General features: G+C 40.6%; 1 protein-coding gene across 1 annotated transcript in view; it reads left to right on the top strand.

Annotated features, from left to right (window-relative positions):
• Csmd1 (CUB and Sushi multiple domains 1) overlaps positions 1–14,645 on the top strand; it is a 1,626,901-nt gene that overhangs the window by 1,317,713 nt on the left and 294,543 nt on the right. Inside the window, exon 18 of the mRNA XM_085844142.1 lies at positions 3,133–3,321. Coding sequence (XP_085700268.1) covers positions 3,133–3,321 — 189 coding nt within the window. The remainder of the gene's footprint in view (positions 1–3,132; positions 3,322–14,645) is intronic.

Raw genomic sequence — 14,645 nt, 5'->3', positions numbered from 1 at the left:
GTGCTGAGAAGAAGTATGTTTGCATCATATTTAGGTCAAATTTAGCAAATAGCACTATGTTTCAGCTGAGAAACGGAACAAAATCAAAATGCATCACTCCTCTAAAAAACTGTCCATTGATCCATCTTCTCCTGGTGATGTGAAGTTGAGGCCAGGCTGAGATACAGCTCTGCCAGTGGATGCACCTGTGTATACACAACAAGCCTGATCAGCACCAATCTCAGTGCATCCTTGCAACACTGACTTTACTGCTCTTTGTGCGTCCAGTGTGTGGTTTCCCACTTCCCAGCTTTATGGGAATTCCTGGACCAGCCTTGCTTTAGGCAACTTGAGGATAAAACTCATGACTGTGATCCTACCAAAACACACACATGCATGGACACACAGGGATACACATATACATGTACATACACACACATTCATGCATGCACACACATTCACATACATGCCCATGTACATGTGCACGTGAACACACACACACATACACACACACACCCCAAATTCGAAACATACTGCTTTCATATTTCTCTACTCACATCTGTACTACTGTTTATTGGTCTTTAAAAAAAGAAAAAGAAAAGAAAAGAAAAAAAAAACAGCATAAGCTAATCTGTCTATGGGTATCCAGTATGGTTTTCTAGGTGTTTCAAGATGTATTTCTAGTGAATTATAACACAAAATTCTAGTTTGCTTTTGTTTAACAGTCCTTCTATATTTTAAGCAAATTTTGTATGGAATAGGATTTCATTATAAATCATGAATTTCAATGTAAATATTCCTCACAAAATAAATGCCCCTGTGTTGTAGAAAGCCATCACCCCATGGCCATTTCTGCATCAGCAATGTGGGAGCATGTTGTTTAAGTTATGAGTGTAAAATATGTTTCTATAGAAAATGGAGATGTGTGTGTGGTGAGAGAAGAGTGGGAGAACAGAGAGTGAAGAGGACAGGAGAGGAAGGGTATTGAGAAGAGGAGAGAAGAGGATGGGGAAAGGAGAGAAAAGTTAGGGGATGAAGGGAAAAGGAAGGGATTGGGAGGGAAAGAAAGAAGAGAGAAGAGAAGAGAAGAGAAGAGAAGAGAAGAGAAGAGAAGAGAAGAGAAGAGAAGAGAAGAGAAGAGAAGAGAAGAGAAGAGAAGAGAAGAGAAGAGAGTTAGGAGGGGTAGGAAGAGGGGTAGAAAGAAGAAGAAGAAAGAGGGAAGAGACGGGGAGGGGAGGGGGAAAGGAGAGAGAAGAGAAGGGGAAAGGAATAAAGACAAGGGTAAGACTTCTGCAGTTTGGTGCTCACCATTGCTGGTCCTGCTCACATGACCTGCCACAGAGCAGTGGGTGTTGCTCTGCTTTGTATCTATGGAAACCTTGGCCCTTTGTTATAAAGACTTAGAATGACCATTTAAGGCAAATAAGTATTGGTAAAAGTAATGCAATTCTTTTCAATTTGCTTTTTGTCCTATCACTGTCTAGCCACCTCCAACTTTTGAGAATGTGACTGAAAATCCACACCGGGTTTAATTGGGGGATGCTCAAGTCACAGCCTATGAATTCTACATTCTTCAAACCTCTAAGTTCACAGATTTCCCAGACTGCCCTGGGTTTATTTATTTGCTCAGTTGTTAACTCCAAGAGTTCTCTCAGAATGAAAACACTCCATCCATCCTGTGACAGGGAAAACATATGGGGTGAGCCTGGAAAAAATCAGAGCATGGCAGGCATACTCCATCAGAGAATACAGAGGCCTGAGGAGGTTCTCCAGGAGGTAGAGTCTACAGGCATGGCTGAAGGAATCACTGAAGGGGTGACTAAGATCCTTCTCCACTTGTGTGGCTGTTGGCTGGAAAGAATTGGTACAGCAATTAAGAGCCCACAGCAGTATGCAGAATGGTTCTGATGCTAGAAAACTACTGATAACAGCAGAGTCCTGAGGAAATAAATGTCTAGGGTGTATAACCAGGATGGTCTTGGCCCTCAGAGAACTCCCACCGTGAGCAACCAAGGTGATCACTAGGTTAATGAAGCACCCAGGATATCCAGGATGGTAATGACTCCCAGGAAATATCCACCCAGGATATCAGGGTGCTGCTGAATTTTAGGAAAGTCCCAGTACTCACACGCTGTCGTCCTACCCCCAGCTAGCCTCTCTGTGGCCTGCCACTTCTACCCCTTTTGGGGTCACAGTCTCCTGTACTACTAGGGACACATTATTATTGTTTAAACAGTTACTCTGGGTTCTATGAACCACTTGTTTAATCACGTAAAGGAAAACCTAACTCAGCTAGTCACTTCACTCTACTAAAGTCCAATTGATCAGACCCAGAATCCAGGCGGTCAATGTTGAGGCCATGAAAGTCTGAAAGCCAGAATATTTTATGATCACAGTCCATGTCTGAGCTTACTGCCAGAGGGGAAACCTGTAAGGGAGTTTTCACTTCTCTAACTACACATACATTGCAATAACATTCCCTTCTCTGATTCTCATGTTCTTGAATAGATTATTCTAGAAAAGACAGCCTCATGATGAGGTGACCTACTTCCTTTTATATACCAGCTTATCTAGTGGCATGGGCGAGTGGCAGATGGCATGGAGATTTTAAAACTGTAGTTCTATATTTATATTCTACAGTTAAGTCTATACAATATAGTTTTAGAAAACCCATTCTCATGCAGCTGTAAACTGAATTTCATATGTGTGCTTGCCTGTGTGTGTCAGGAATAGGAGCATGGCAGTGAAGCTTCCAAAACCTAACTGGAATGCAAACAATAAAATCAAGGAGAGATGAGAAGGGATAAGACCTAGCTTGTTGTTCCATTAACAGTCCATTGATTTTTCTGGGGAACAAAGGTAAAATTCAAAGACTTCGATGAATTATTCAAGGTTGTACCATTTCTCTAGGACCTGAAGAGGAACATATGACTGTCTTTCATTTGAAAAACAAGCTCAAGTATTTGGAGACATTGCTTTTCGCGTGAATGACTATTGGATATTAAGCGATCAATTCAGTAATGAAGAGTTTGCTTAGATGATTCCCTGGGTCTGTGTATATCTAGGAATATATTATAGCTTATGTTATAGCACTGTTTTTTTTTCAATTATCCAGAAAAGTCTTTCAGTCTTGTGTCCTCTTTGCCCATGCAGGTGTGACTCTTGAATCTGACTCCTGTCTGGACCCAGGCATCCCTGTAAATGGTCATCGCCATGGCAGTAACTTTGGTATCAGGTCTACAGTGACCTTCAGCTGTGACCCTGGGTACACACTCAGTGATGATGAGCCCCTCATCTGTGAGAAGAACCACCAGTGGAACCACGCCTTGCCCAGCTGTGATGGTAGGTGAAGCCCAGGCAGACAGAGTTAAGCTAGTGTACAACAAACGTATGTAGAGACAGGAGGACATGTGAACATGTGGGCCACTGTGCACTGCACCTGACATGATCCAACGTGACCAGAGAATGTATTCCCTTTAGAAACTGTACTCTTAAAGCACAGCATTTGGAAGTTGCTCATCAGTATTGTGCTATTAACTGAGATAAGCTTTATTAACATTGAAGAGTTGTGGTCTGCTGTGCAGCAGTACTGTCAAACATTGAGACTGAGAGATCCCACTTATGCATATGTTTTTATAAGTGTTTATTTATAGAAGGCCTAAAAGGCTTTGTGCTCTATTTAAACACTCCAGATGGTCAAGTCTCATTCTCTTCCGACTCAGGGGACCCTGGTCCACATACAGAATTTCCTCAGAACTAACATACATTGTCCCACTGACATCTGACCTTTTCCAGAATATCTCTGCTGGGCCTATGGGCTCCCAGATAGTCTTTTAGATTATCTATGTGTCATCATTTATCTTTCCTTCTCTTCTTATCCACTCCTAGAAATAGATTATAGATTACTGTATATCACTGTTTCTCTCAATTTTACACTAAAAGTTAGGAAAATGCTTTATTTGTGATCACTTGGATCTCTTTACTCATGAATATGCCCTGTTGTAACATTATTAGAAAAGCATATAGGTATTTGGAAAATAAATACTTAAATGTGAGTTACATACACATGTAATCTCAACTTCCTTTCCTTTTCCCATACTCTAGGTACCCCTTTTATAATGTTATATGAGTAAAAAACACTTGGGTTCTCTCAAAATAATGGATACAAATACCAGGCTCTTGGGAAGGTGTGTTTTCACTACTGTCAAGGACTAGTAATCCTTGAACTTGTACCAGAATACTGGCTTAACCACTGCATGGTGCATGCAGATAAGAAGTGTAACACTCAGGGTAGATGAAGGCCTTTGCAGGCAAACACACTGAATCAGTGGGAATTCTGGACTCTGGACAGAACTGCAGAGCGGGCTACTTACACATCTCTGGGACTACCTAGTAGGAGGGCACAAAGGATGGACAACTGGGCATGATGACCTTCTCCAGGAAAATCACACATTGTTCACTATTGGCAGAAAGTAGCTGTTCTTTGTAGAAAGTAGTGTTCTTTGATGCTATAGAATGTAATAGCATTGTCATCTACTCCTAAGGTCACCATGTTTATTTTGTTACTTGTTTTGTTCTGAGACAGAATCTCATTGTGTAGTCCATCCCAACCCATCCTGCAACCTTCCTACCTCAGCCTCCAGGGTACTGGGTCATGTTGTTTGAGTTGCAAACCTTTCCATTATGGCTATGAGGAATTGAACAGTGAAATTTGGGACTGGGTGGCGACTGATGTGTCCTTGTCCACCAGTAAACAGTCACCATGTTGTCACCACATAGTCAAGGTGACTGGCTGGGTAATGAAATGGTGCTTCCAAGTGAAAGGATTTGCTTGACCCATTTGAAGTTGACATTCAGAGGTGGATACTTCTCAGAAATCACTAGTGCTGCCTGTTCTGTGTAAAACAAATATATAGACAGGAAATGACTTAGAAATGGACTGGGGCGCAGCTCTACTAGAATGGCCCTGTGATCAGTAGTTAGCCGAGCGAGATGTTACGAGAGGCCAGTTATAAATGGGATTTTCTAGAGAAAATGACAGTGCATTAAACTTAGACATTTTGTCTTTTGTCTTGCAAGTGAGATTTATGCTAATTTGAAATCTGATCCATCCAAGGGGATCCCTAACGTGATTTGTTATGCCACATTGTAGCACCTATCCAGGACTAAAAAGCCTACAATGAAAGGTTATTAATAAATCTTCACATTTCAAGAGAGTTTAGAGTTCAGCATGAGAGTTTTATTTAGTCATGGCTATTTACACTGAGCTCTGAGAATCTCCTTGCCCTTTCTAATCTCACACAATCTCTTAAATCTCACAGTTTTTTTTTTTATTGCAATAAATCATACATCAGTAGGAAATGTAAACCTCTAAAAATTCATAGTACTTAGCAAGGGAACATAAATTAGAATGAATTATAATATTTTATCTCACCTGAAAAAAAAATAAACCTTTTCTTTCTCTTCTCCAAGCACTGCGTTTGTTCCCTTTTAATGCCATTGTTAGCACACTACAATTTTAAAGGAATAAATTGAGCATTGGAGGCATTCCTTTCTATTTGGTAAAGGACAAATACACCAATCATTTTAGAAATGTTGTTATTAAATATTTTGCAAACTGTTTATTCTTTCTGTAAACCTTTAATTGCAAAACAATTATGTTCATTGCCCCCTACCAGTTAGCATCAGCATAACATTCTACATAGCTTTAAATTCACACATGTGAATGGAGCTCTGTCTCCATTCCCTAAGCAATGGTGCTGAATAGTGACCTCTGGCTTCCACAAGTGAAGAAAGGAAAATGACTAGGAATAAGTAATGAAAAAAAATACAACTTATAATGTGCAATGAGAGGCCTGGGAGGCATCTTTCAAAGTCTATCTTCCTGAAGAGACTTGATTCTGGAGAAATAATTTGATTCAAGGCAAAAGAAGTAAAAGAGAATAGGAGAATGTGGGGATCAGGGTGAATATTAGTTGCTGAGAGTGGAGGTATGAAACACAGTTCAAGATGTTTAACACTAGTCTCTGGGCATGGACAGAACACAGGGAAAATACCTTAGCATCCCACAGCCAAAGTTCTTCATCTTTGATAGTGGAAACAATTGTGAATTGTGTTTATAAGTTCTTGCCTTCTAAATGTGGGCAGTCCTAATTTAACATTTCCTTAATCTGCAGGGCATCTGTCCAATATTTCTTTTGGGAATATGAGTCCAATATAAACAAATAAGTAAATAAGGAGACATAGTCAGTTGTTTCTGTTAACCATAGAAAGGTCAGAAGTCATCCTGCAAGGGAGAGAAACTGAAATACAGCTCTGATTACTTAGTATCATACCCGTCATACACACTCTCTCTCTCACACACACACACACACACATCTACAAATTGCTGAAAAGGAGCAAAGGAAGAAAAAAATGAAGCACAAGAATTTGTGTTTCACATAGAATTTTTTCAAAGAAGAGACTAGTACAAGATCTCAGAGTTCAGTTAGATCAAAAGACCAAAATATACCAGCTAAAACCTGAAGAGCACGGCAAGCTCTGTAGCTTGTCGGTAGAGCACATGTCTAGGACATATAAGGTCCTGGAGTCCTTCTGTAGCATCATACACACAGGAAAGCTGACCTGGGCTTTGGCAGAAGTACCACATATAAGACATGACATTGAGAATATAAGACAGAGTGAAGACAACAAAGGCATGATGTAAGTAGAGGGAAATAACTCAAGGAAGAGGCTGTATGGATTTGAGGGTCTTCAGCTCCTGTGGCTACTACAGGGTAGCTAACATAGAGAGAGCATAATTTATGACACCTCATTCTTCCCTCTCTTGTAACCTTGTCTCATGGAAAAGGACTCTGGCCTGAAGTATAGTTCCCATATGTCAACTCCTTCCATCCTCAGTGAAGGTAGATACTTAGTCCTAAGTGTGTTAAGTCCCCATGTCTTAGATCCAAGAAATGAAAACTGAGTCTACAATGTTTAGTGTAATATTAGACAACTCTTGTCATGATCTTGGAGCTGACTTGGGTGGAGAAAGGAGGTGATAATGATGGAAAACAATAACAACAACATCCGTGGGGGGCATCTGTGAGTTTTGCAGGAAGACGTGCATTACCATCATGCTGGTAAGAACAGGTCAAAATAATGATGTCAGACCCCATACCACTGGGCAGTACAAGAAGAGTGAGCCCCACATCCTACCAACATGTCCCCCCTTATGGGGTATCCACCTTTGTTAGGGACATCAGCTTGCCTTCTTTTTGCCATCTCAACAGCACTTTCTCGACTAAACATCTGGACTGCCTTTGAGATGTGAAGGCTACTTGATATTATTTGCTTGCAGAATAATTCTCACTTTGTTACCTGTATTTTTAATTGGATTTTGGCTTTTACTACTAGATTATAATCTTGAGGATGTCGGAGACTTCTTTGAGTATTTATTTTGTATGCCTGAGAGCATGAAGAGTGTTAGTAAGACAGGGCTTAAGCCCTCAGTCAATGAGTTGCCAGGGAGACTGAGACCTAAGCAGAGGTCAATACCAACTGATCATTGGTGGGAGCTTACCATGTCAACCTGCCCATCTTACCCCACCCTCGTATCCTTTTTTATTTCTGCATATTTTAGTCATCTTTCCAAGGGACTTTTTGATAAAACCTGTCTGTGTCCTGGATGGTGGGTAGATATTAGAAACACAAATGTCAAACTCAGAGTAGCAGCCTCGAGGAAATTAGAAGTAAGTTTTTTTTTTCACTGTAGCTTTTATAACTACCCCAAAAAGGCTCTACAGTGCATGAAGAAATAGGTTCATGTAATTCAAATTCTATGTGGCTAAATTGGTGGCACTGCCGAGGGAACAGAGACATGGCCGTCTATGAATAGTCAAATGCTGTAGGGATCCTGCATGGAAAGTCTGGGTTTTATCTTATTCCCTGCTCTCTTTAGAATTAGCTGAGAATCTCATTCCAATCTCCACATAGAAAATTCCCCCTTCCTTAAGCTTGTGGGCTTTGTGCAGGTATATTTTTTATTTAGATCATTGATAATGGGAGGCTCAGAAAGCTCTGTGTATCCATCAGGGGATCAAGGTTGACAGAGACATCCACCTCACCTGCTAATTTCTCCCAAATGGAAATACACTGTGGCTGATTAGCACTCTTGACCTTCGCAGTAGGATGTGAAGTCATTGAACAGCAGCAGAGAGGCAGAGACCTGCAGACCTCTGGTGCTTACTGGCTCACTGGGTGAGAGAGTCACTGCACTTGAGGCCCAGTGAGGAGCTCCGTGTCCATTCCCTAAGCAATGGCTCTGAATCGTGACCTCTGGCTTCCACACACATGCACATCTACATACAAGCATGAGTTCGAACATAATGAACTGCAGATATTGTGATTATTCAGTCTGGTTGGATATGAACTCCTTTTTTTTTTTAATTAGGTAATTTCCTCAATTACATTTCCAATGCTATCCAAAAAGTCCCCAATACACTCCCCGCCCCAATCCCCCACCCACCCATCCCCACCCCTTGGCCCTGGCATTCCCCTGTACTAGGGCATATAAAGTTGGCAAGTCCAATGGGCCTCTCTTTCCAGTGATGGACTACTAGGCCATCTTTTGATACAAATGCAGCTACAGACAAGAGCTCTGGGGTACTGGTTAGTTCATAATAATGACCCACCTATGGGGTTGCAGTTCCCTTTAGCTCCTTGGGTACTTACTCTAGCTCCTCCATTGGGGGCCCTGTGATCCATCCAATAGCTGACTGTGAGCATCCACTTCTGTGTTTGCTAGGCCCTGGCATTGTCTCACAAGAGACAGCTATATCTGGGTCCTTTCAGCAAAATCTTCCTAGTGTATGCAATGGTGTCAGCGTTTGGAAGCTGGTTATGGGATGGATCCCTGAATATGGCAGTCTTTAGATGGTCCATCCTTTCTTCACAGCTCCAAACTATATCTCTGTAACTTTTTCCATGGGTGTTTTGTTCCCAATTCCAAGAAGGGGCACAGTGTCCACACTTTGATCTTCTTTCTTCTTGAGTTTCATGCGTTTAACAAATTGTATCTTATATCTTGGGTATCCTAAGTTTTTGGGCTAATATCCACTTATCAGTGAGTACATATTGTGTGAGTTCCTTTGTGAATATGTTACCTCACTCAGGATGATGCCCTCCAGATCCATCCATTTGCCTAGGAATTTCATAAATTCATTCCTTTTAATAGCTGAGTAGTACTCCATTGTGTAAATGTACCATATTTTCTGTATCCATTCCTCTGTTGAGGGGCATCTGGGTTCTTTCCAGCTTCTGGCTATTATGAATAAGGCTGCTATGAACATAGTGGAGCATGTGTCCTTCTTACCGGTTGGAACATCTTCTGGATATATGCCCAGGAGAGGTATTGCTGGATCCTCTGGTAGTATTATGTCCAATTTTCTGAGGAACTGCCAAACTGATTTCCAGAGTGGTTGTACCAGCTTGCAATCCCACCAACAGTGAAGGAGTGTTCCTCTTTCTCCACATCCTCACCAGCATCTGCTGTCACCTGAATTTTTGATCTTAGCCATTCTGACTGGTGTGAGGTGGAATCTCAGGGTTGTTTTGATTTGCATTTCCCTGATGATTAAGGATGTTGAACATTTTTTCAGGTGCTTCTCTGCCATTCAGTATTCCTCAAGTGAGAATTCTTTGTTCAGTTCTGAGCCCCATTTTATAACGGGGTTCTTTGATTTTCTGGAGTCCACCATCTTGAGTTCTTTATATATATTGGATATTAGTCCCCTATCTGATTTAGGATAGGTAAAGATCCTTTCCCAATCTGTTGGTGGTCTTTTTGTCTTATTGACGGTGTCTTTTGCCTTGCAGAAGCTTTGCAACTTTATGAGGTCCCATTTATCGATTCTCGATCTTACAGCACAAGCCTTTGCTGTTCTATTCAGGAATTTTTCCCCTGTACCCATATCTTCGAGGCTTTTCCCTACTTTCTCCTCTATAAGTTTCAGTGTCTCTGGTTTTATGTGGAGTTCCTTAATCCACTTAGATTTGACCTTAGTACAAGGAGATAGGAATGGATCAATTCGCATTCTTCTACATGATAACCTCCAGTTGTTCCAGCACCATTTGTTGAAAATGCTGTCTTTTTTCCACTGGATGGTTTTTGCTCCCTTGTCAAAGATCAAGTGAGCATAAATATGTGGGTTGATCTCAGGGTCTTCAATTCTGTTCCATTGGTCTACTTGTCTGTCGTTATACCAGTACCATGCAGTTTTTATCACAATTGCTCTGTAGTACAGCTTTAGGTCAGGCATGGTGATTCCACCAGAGGTTCTTTTATCCTTGAGAAGAGTTTTTGCTATCCTAGGTTTTTTGTTGTTCCAGATGAATTTGCAGATTGCCCTTTCTAATTCGTTAAAGAATTGAGTTGGAATTTTGATGGGGATTGCTTTGAATATGTAGATTGCTTTTGGTAAGATAGCCATTCTTACAATGTTGATCCTGCCAATCCATGAGCATGGGAGATCTTTCCAACTTCTGAGATCTTCTTTAATTTCTTTCTTCAGGGACTTGAAGTTCTTGTCATACAGATCTCTCCCTTCCTTAGTTAGTCACGCCAAGGTATTTTATATTGTTTGTGACTATTGAGAAGGGTGTTGTTTCCCTAATTTCCTACTCTGCCTGTTTATCCTTTGTGTACAGAAAAGGCCATTGACTTGTTTGAGTTAATTTTATATCCAGCTACTTCACCGAAGCTATTTATCAGGCTTAGGAGTTCTCTGGTGGAATTTTTAGGGTCACTTATGTACACTATCATATCATCTGCAAAAAGCGATATTTTGACTTCTTCTTTTCCAATTTGTATCCCCTTGATCTCCTTTTGTTGTCTAATTGCTCTGGCTAGGACTTCAAGTACAATGTTGAGTAGGTAGGGAGAGAGTGGGCAGCCTTGTCTAGTCCCTGATTTTAGTGGGATTTCTTCCAGCTTCTCACCATTTACTTTGATGTTGGCTACTGGTTTGCTGTATATTGCTTTTATCATGGTTAGGTATGGGCCTTGAATTCCTGATCTTTCCAAGACTTTTTCATGAATGGGTGTCTTAGTTAGGGTTTTACTGCTGTGGACAGACACCATGACCAAGGCAAGTCTTATAAAAAAACAACATTTAATTGGGGCTGGCTTACAGGTTCAGAGGTTCAGTCCATTATCATCAAGGTGTGAGCATGGCTGTATCCAGGCAGGCATGGCACAGGAGGAGCTGAGAGTTCTATGTCTTCATCCAAAGGCTGCTAGTGGAAGACTGACTTCCAGGTAACTAGGGTGAGGATCTTATACCCACACCCACAGTGACACACCCATTCCAACCAGGTCACACCTATTCCAACAAGGCCACACCTTCAGATGGTGCCACTCCCTGATCCAAGGTATACAAACCATCACAATGGGTGTTGGATTTTGTCAAATGCTTTTTCAGCATCTAACGAGATGATCATGTGTTTTTTGTCTTTGAGATTGTTTATATAATGGATTACATTGATGGATTTTCGTATATTGAACCATCCTTGCATCCCTGGGATGAAACCTACTTGGTCAGGATGGATGATTGTTTTGATGTGTTCTTGAATTCGGTTAGTGAGAACTTTATTGAGGATTTTTGCATCAATAGTCATAAGGGAAATTGGTCTGAAGTTCTCTATCTTTGTTGGGTCTTTATGTGGTTTAGGTAACAGAGTAATTGTGGCTTCATAGAATGAGTTGGGTAGAGTACCTTCTGATTCTATTTTGTGGAATAGTTTGTGAAGAACTGGGATTAGAACTTCTTTGAAGGTTTGATAGAACTCTGCACTAAACCCATCTGGTCCTGGGCTTTTTTTGGTTGGGAGACTATTAATGACTGCTTCTATTTCTTTAGGGGATATGGGACAGTTTAGATCATTAACCTGATCTTGATTTAACTTTGGTACCTGGTATCTGTCTAGAAACTTGTCCATTTCATCCAGGTTCTCCAGTTTTGTTGAGTATAGCCTTTTGTAGAAGGATCTGATGGTGTTTTGGATTTCTTCAGGGTCTGTTGTTATGTCTCCCTTTTCATTTCTGATTTTGTTAATTAGAATACTTTCCCTATGCCCTCTAGTGAGTCTGGCTAAGCATTTATCTATCTTGTTGATTTTCTCAAAGAACCAGCTCCTCGATTGGTTGATTCTTTGAATTGTTCTTCTTGTTTCCACTTGGTTGATTTCACCCCTGAGTTTGATTATTTCTTGCCGTCTACTCCTCTTGGGTGAATTTGCTTCCTTTCGTTCTAGAGCTTTTAGGTGTGTTGTCAAGCTGCTAATGTGTGCTCTCTCTAGTTTCTTTTTGGAGGCACTCAGAGCTATGAGTTTTCCTCTTAGAAATGCTTTCAATGTGTCCCATAAGTTTGGGTATGTTGTGGCTTCATTTTCATTAAACTCCAGAAAGTCCTTAATTTCTTTCTTTATTCCTTCCTTGACCAAGGTATCATTGAGAAGAGTGTTGTTTAGTTTCCACGTATGTGTTGGCTTTCTATTATTTATTTTGTTATTGAAGATCAGTCTTAGTCCATGGTGATCTGATAGGATGCATGGGACAATTTCAATATTTTTGTATATGTTGAGGCTTGTTTTGTAACCAATTATGTGGTCAATTTTGGAGAAGGTACCGTGAGGTGCTGAGAAGAAGGTATATCCTTTTGTTTTAGGATAAAATGTTCTGTAGATATCTGTCAGATCCATTTGTTTCATAACCTCTGTTAGTTTCACTGTGTCCCTGTTTAGTTTCTGCTTCCATGATCTGTCCATTGGTGAAAGTGGTGTGTTGAAGTCTCCCACTATTATTGTGTGAGGTGCAATGTGTGCTTTGAGCTTTACTAAAGTATCTTTAATGAATGAGGCTGCCCTTTTATTTGGAGCATAGATATTCAGAATTGATAGTTCCTCTTGGAAGATTTTACCTTTGATGAGAATGAAGTGCCCTTCCTTGTCTTTTTTGATGACTTTGGGTTGGAAGTCAATCTTATCAGATATTATACTGGCTACTCCAGCTTGTTTTTCCCTACCATTTGCTTGGAAAATTGTTTTCCAGCCTTTCATTCTGAGGTAGTGTCTATCTTTTTCTCTGAGATGAGTTTCCTGTAAGCAGCAAAATGTTGGGTCCTGTTTCTGTAGCCAGCCTGTTAGTCTATGTCTTTTTATTGGGGAGTTGAGTCCATTGATATTAAGAGATATTAGGGAGAAGTAATTGTCGCTTCCTTTTATTTTTGTTGTTAGAGTTGGTGTTCTGTTCTTGTGGCTGTCTTCTTTTAGGTTTGTTGAGGGATTACCTTCTTGCTTTTTCTAGGACGTGGTTTCTGTCCTTGTATTGGTTTTTTTCTGTTATTATCCTTTGAAGGGCTGGATTCATGGAAAGATAATGTGTGAATTTTGTTTTGTCGTGGAATACTTTGGTTTCTCCATCTATGTTAATTGAGAGTTTGGCTGGGTATAGTAGCCTGGGCTGGAAATTGTGTTCTCTTAGTTTCTGTATAACATCTGTCCAGGCCCTTCTGGCTTTCATAGTCTCTGGTGAAAAATCCTGTGTAATTCTGATAGGCTTGCCTTTATATGTTACTTGACCTTTTTCCCGTACTGCTTTTAGTATTCTATCTTTATTTAGTGCATTTGTTCTTCTGATTATTATGTGTCGGAAGAAATTTCTTTTCTGGTCCAGTCTATTTGGAGTTCTGTAAGCTTCTTGTATGTTCATGGGCATCTCTTTCTTTAGGTTTGGGAAGTTTTCTTCTATAATTTTGTTGAAGATATTTGCTGGTCCTTTGATTTGAAAATCTTCATTCTCATCTACTCCTATTATCCGTAGGTTTGGTCTTCTCATTTTGTCCTGGATTTCCTGGATGTTTTGAGTTAGGATCTTTTTGGATTTTGTATTTTCTTTGATTGTCGTGCCGATGTTCTCTATGGAGTCTTCTGCACCTGAGATTCTCTCTTCCATCTCTTGTATTCTGTTGCTGATGCTCACATCTATGTTTCCAGATTTCTTTCCTAGGGTTTCTATCTCCAGCGTTGCCTCAATTTGGGTTTTCTTTATTGTCTCTACTTCCCTTTATAGGTCTTGGATGGTTTTATTCAATTCCATCACCTGTTTGGTCTGGTTTTCCTGCAATTCTTTAAGGGATTTTTGTGATTTCTCTTTAATGTCTTCTACCTGTTTAGCAGTGTTCTCCTGCAATTCTTTAAGGCATTTTTGTGCTTCCTCTTTAATGTCTTCTACCTGTTTAGCAGTGTTCTCCTGTATTTCTTTAAGTGTGTTATTAAAGTCCTTCTTGATGTCCTCTACCATCATCATGAGATATGCTTTTAGATCCGGGTCTAGCTTCTCAGGTGTGTTGGGGTGCCCTGGACTGGGCGAAGTGGGAGTGCTGGGTTCTGATGATGGTGAGTGGTCTTGGTTTCTGTTAGTAAGATTATTACGTTTACCTTTTGCCATCTGGTAATCTCTGGGGTTAGTTGTTATCGTTGTCACTGTTTAAAGATTGGGGCAGACGCTGTGTTCCACTCACCAGAAGTCTTAAGATCCTGTGGCGGGTGTCATGGGTAGCTGGCGGGTGTCAGCTGACCCTACACCCTAGCTACCCTGGTGCTGGTCAGACCAGAAGAGGCTTGTG

This window comes from Mus caroli, unplaced genomic scaffold (genome assembly GCF_978045245.1).
Source record: "Mus caroli unplaced genomic scaffold, Mus_caroli_1 scaffold_10, whole genome shotgun sequence".
Lineage (NCBI taxonomy): Eukaryota > Metazoa > Chordata > Mammalia > Rodentia > Muridae > Mus > Mus caroli.
The sequence above is the reverse complement of the archived record's forward strand: the minus strand, read 5'-3'. Positions and strand labels throughout refer to the sequence as shown.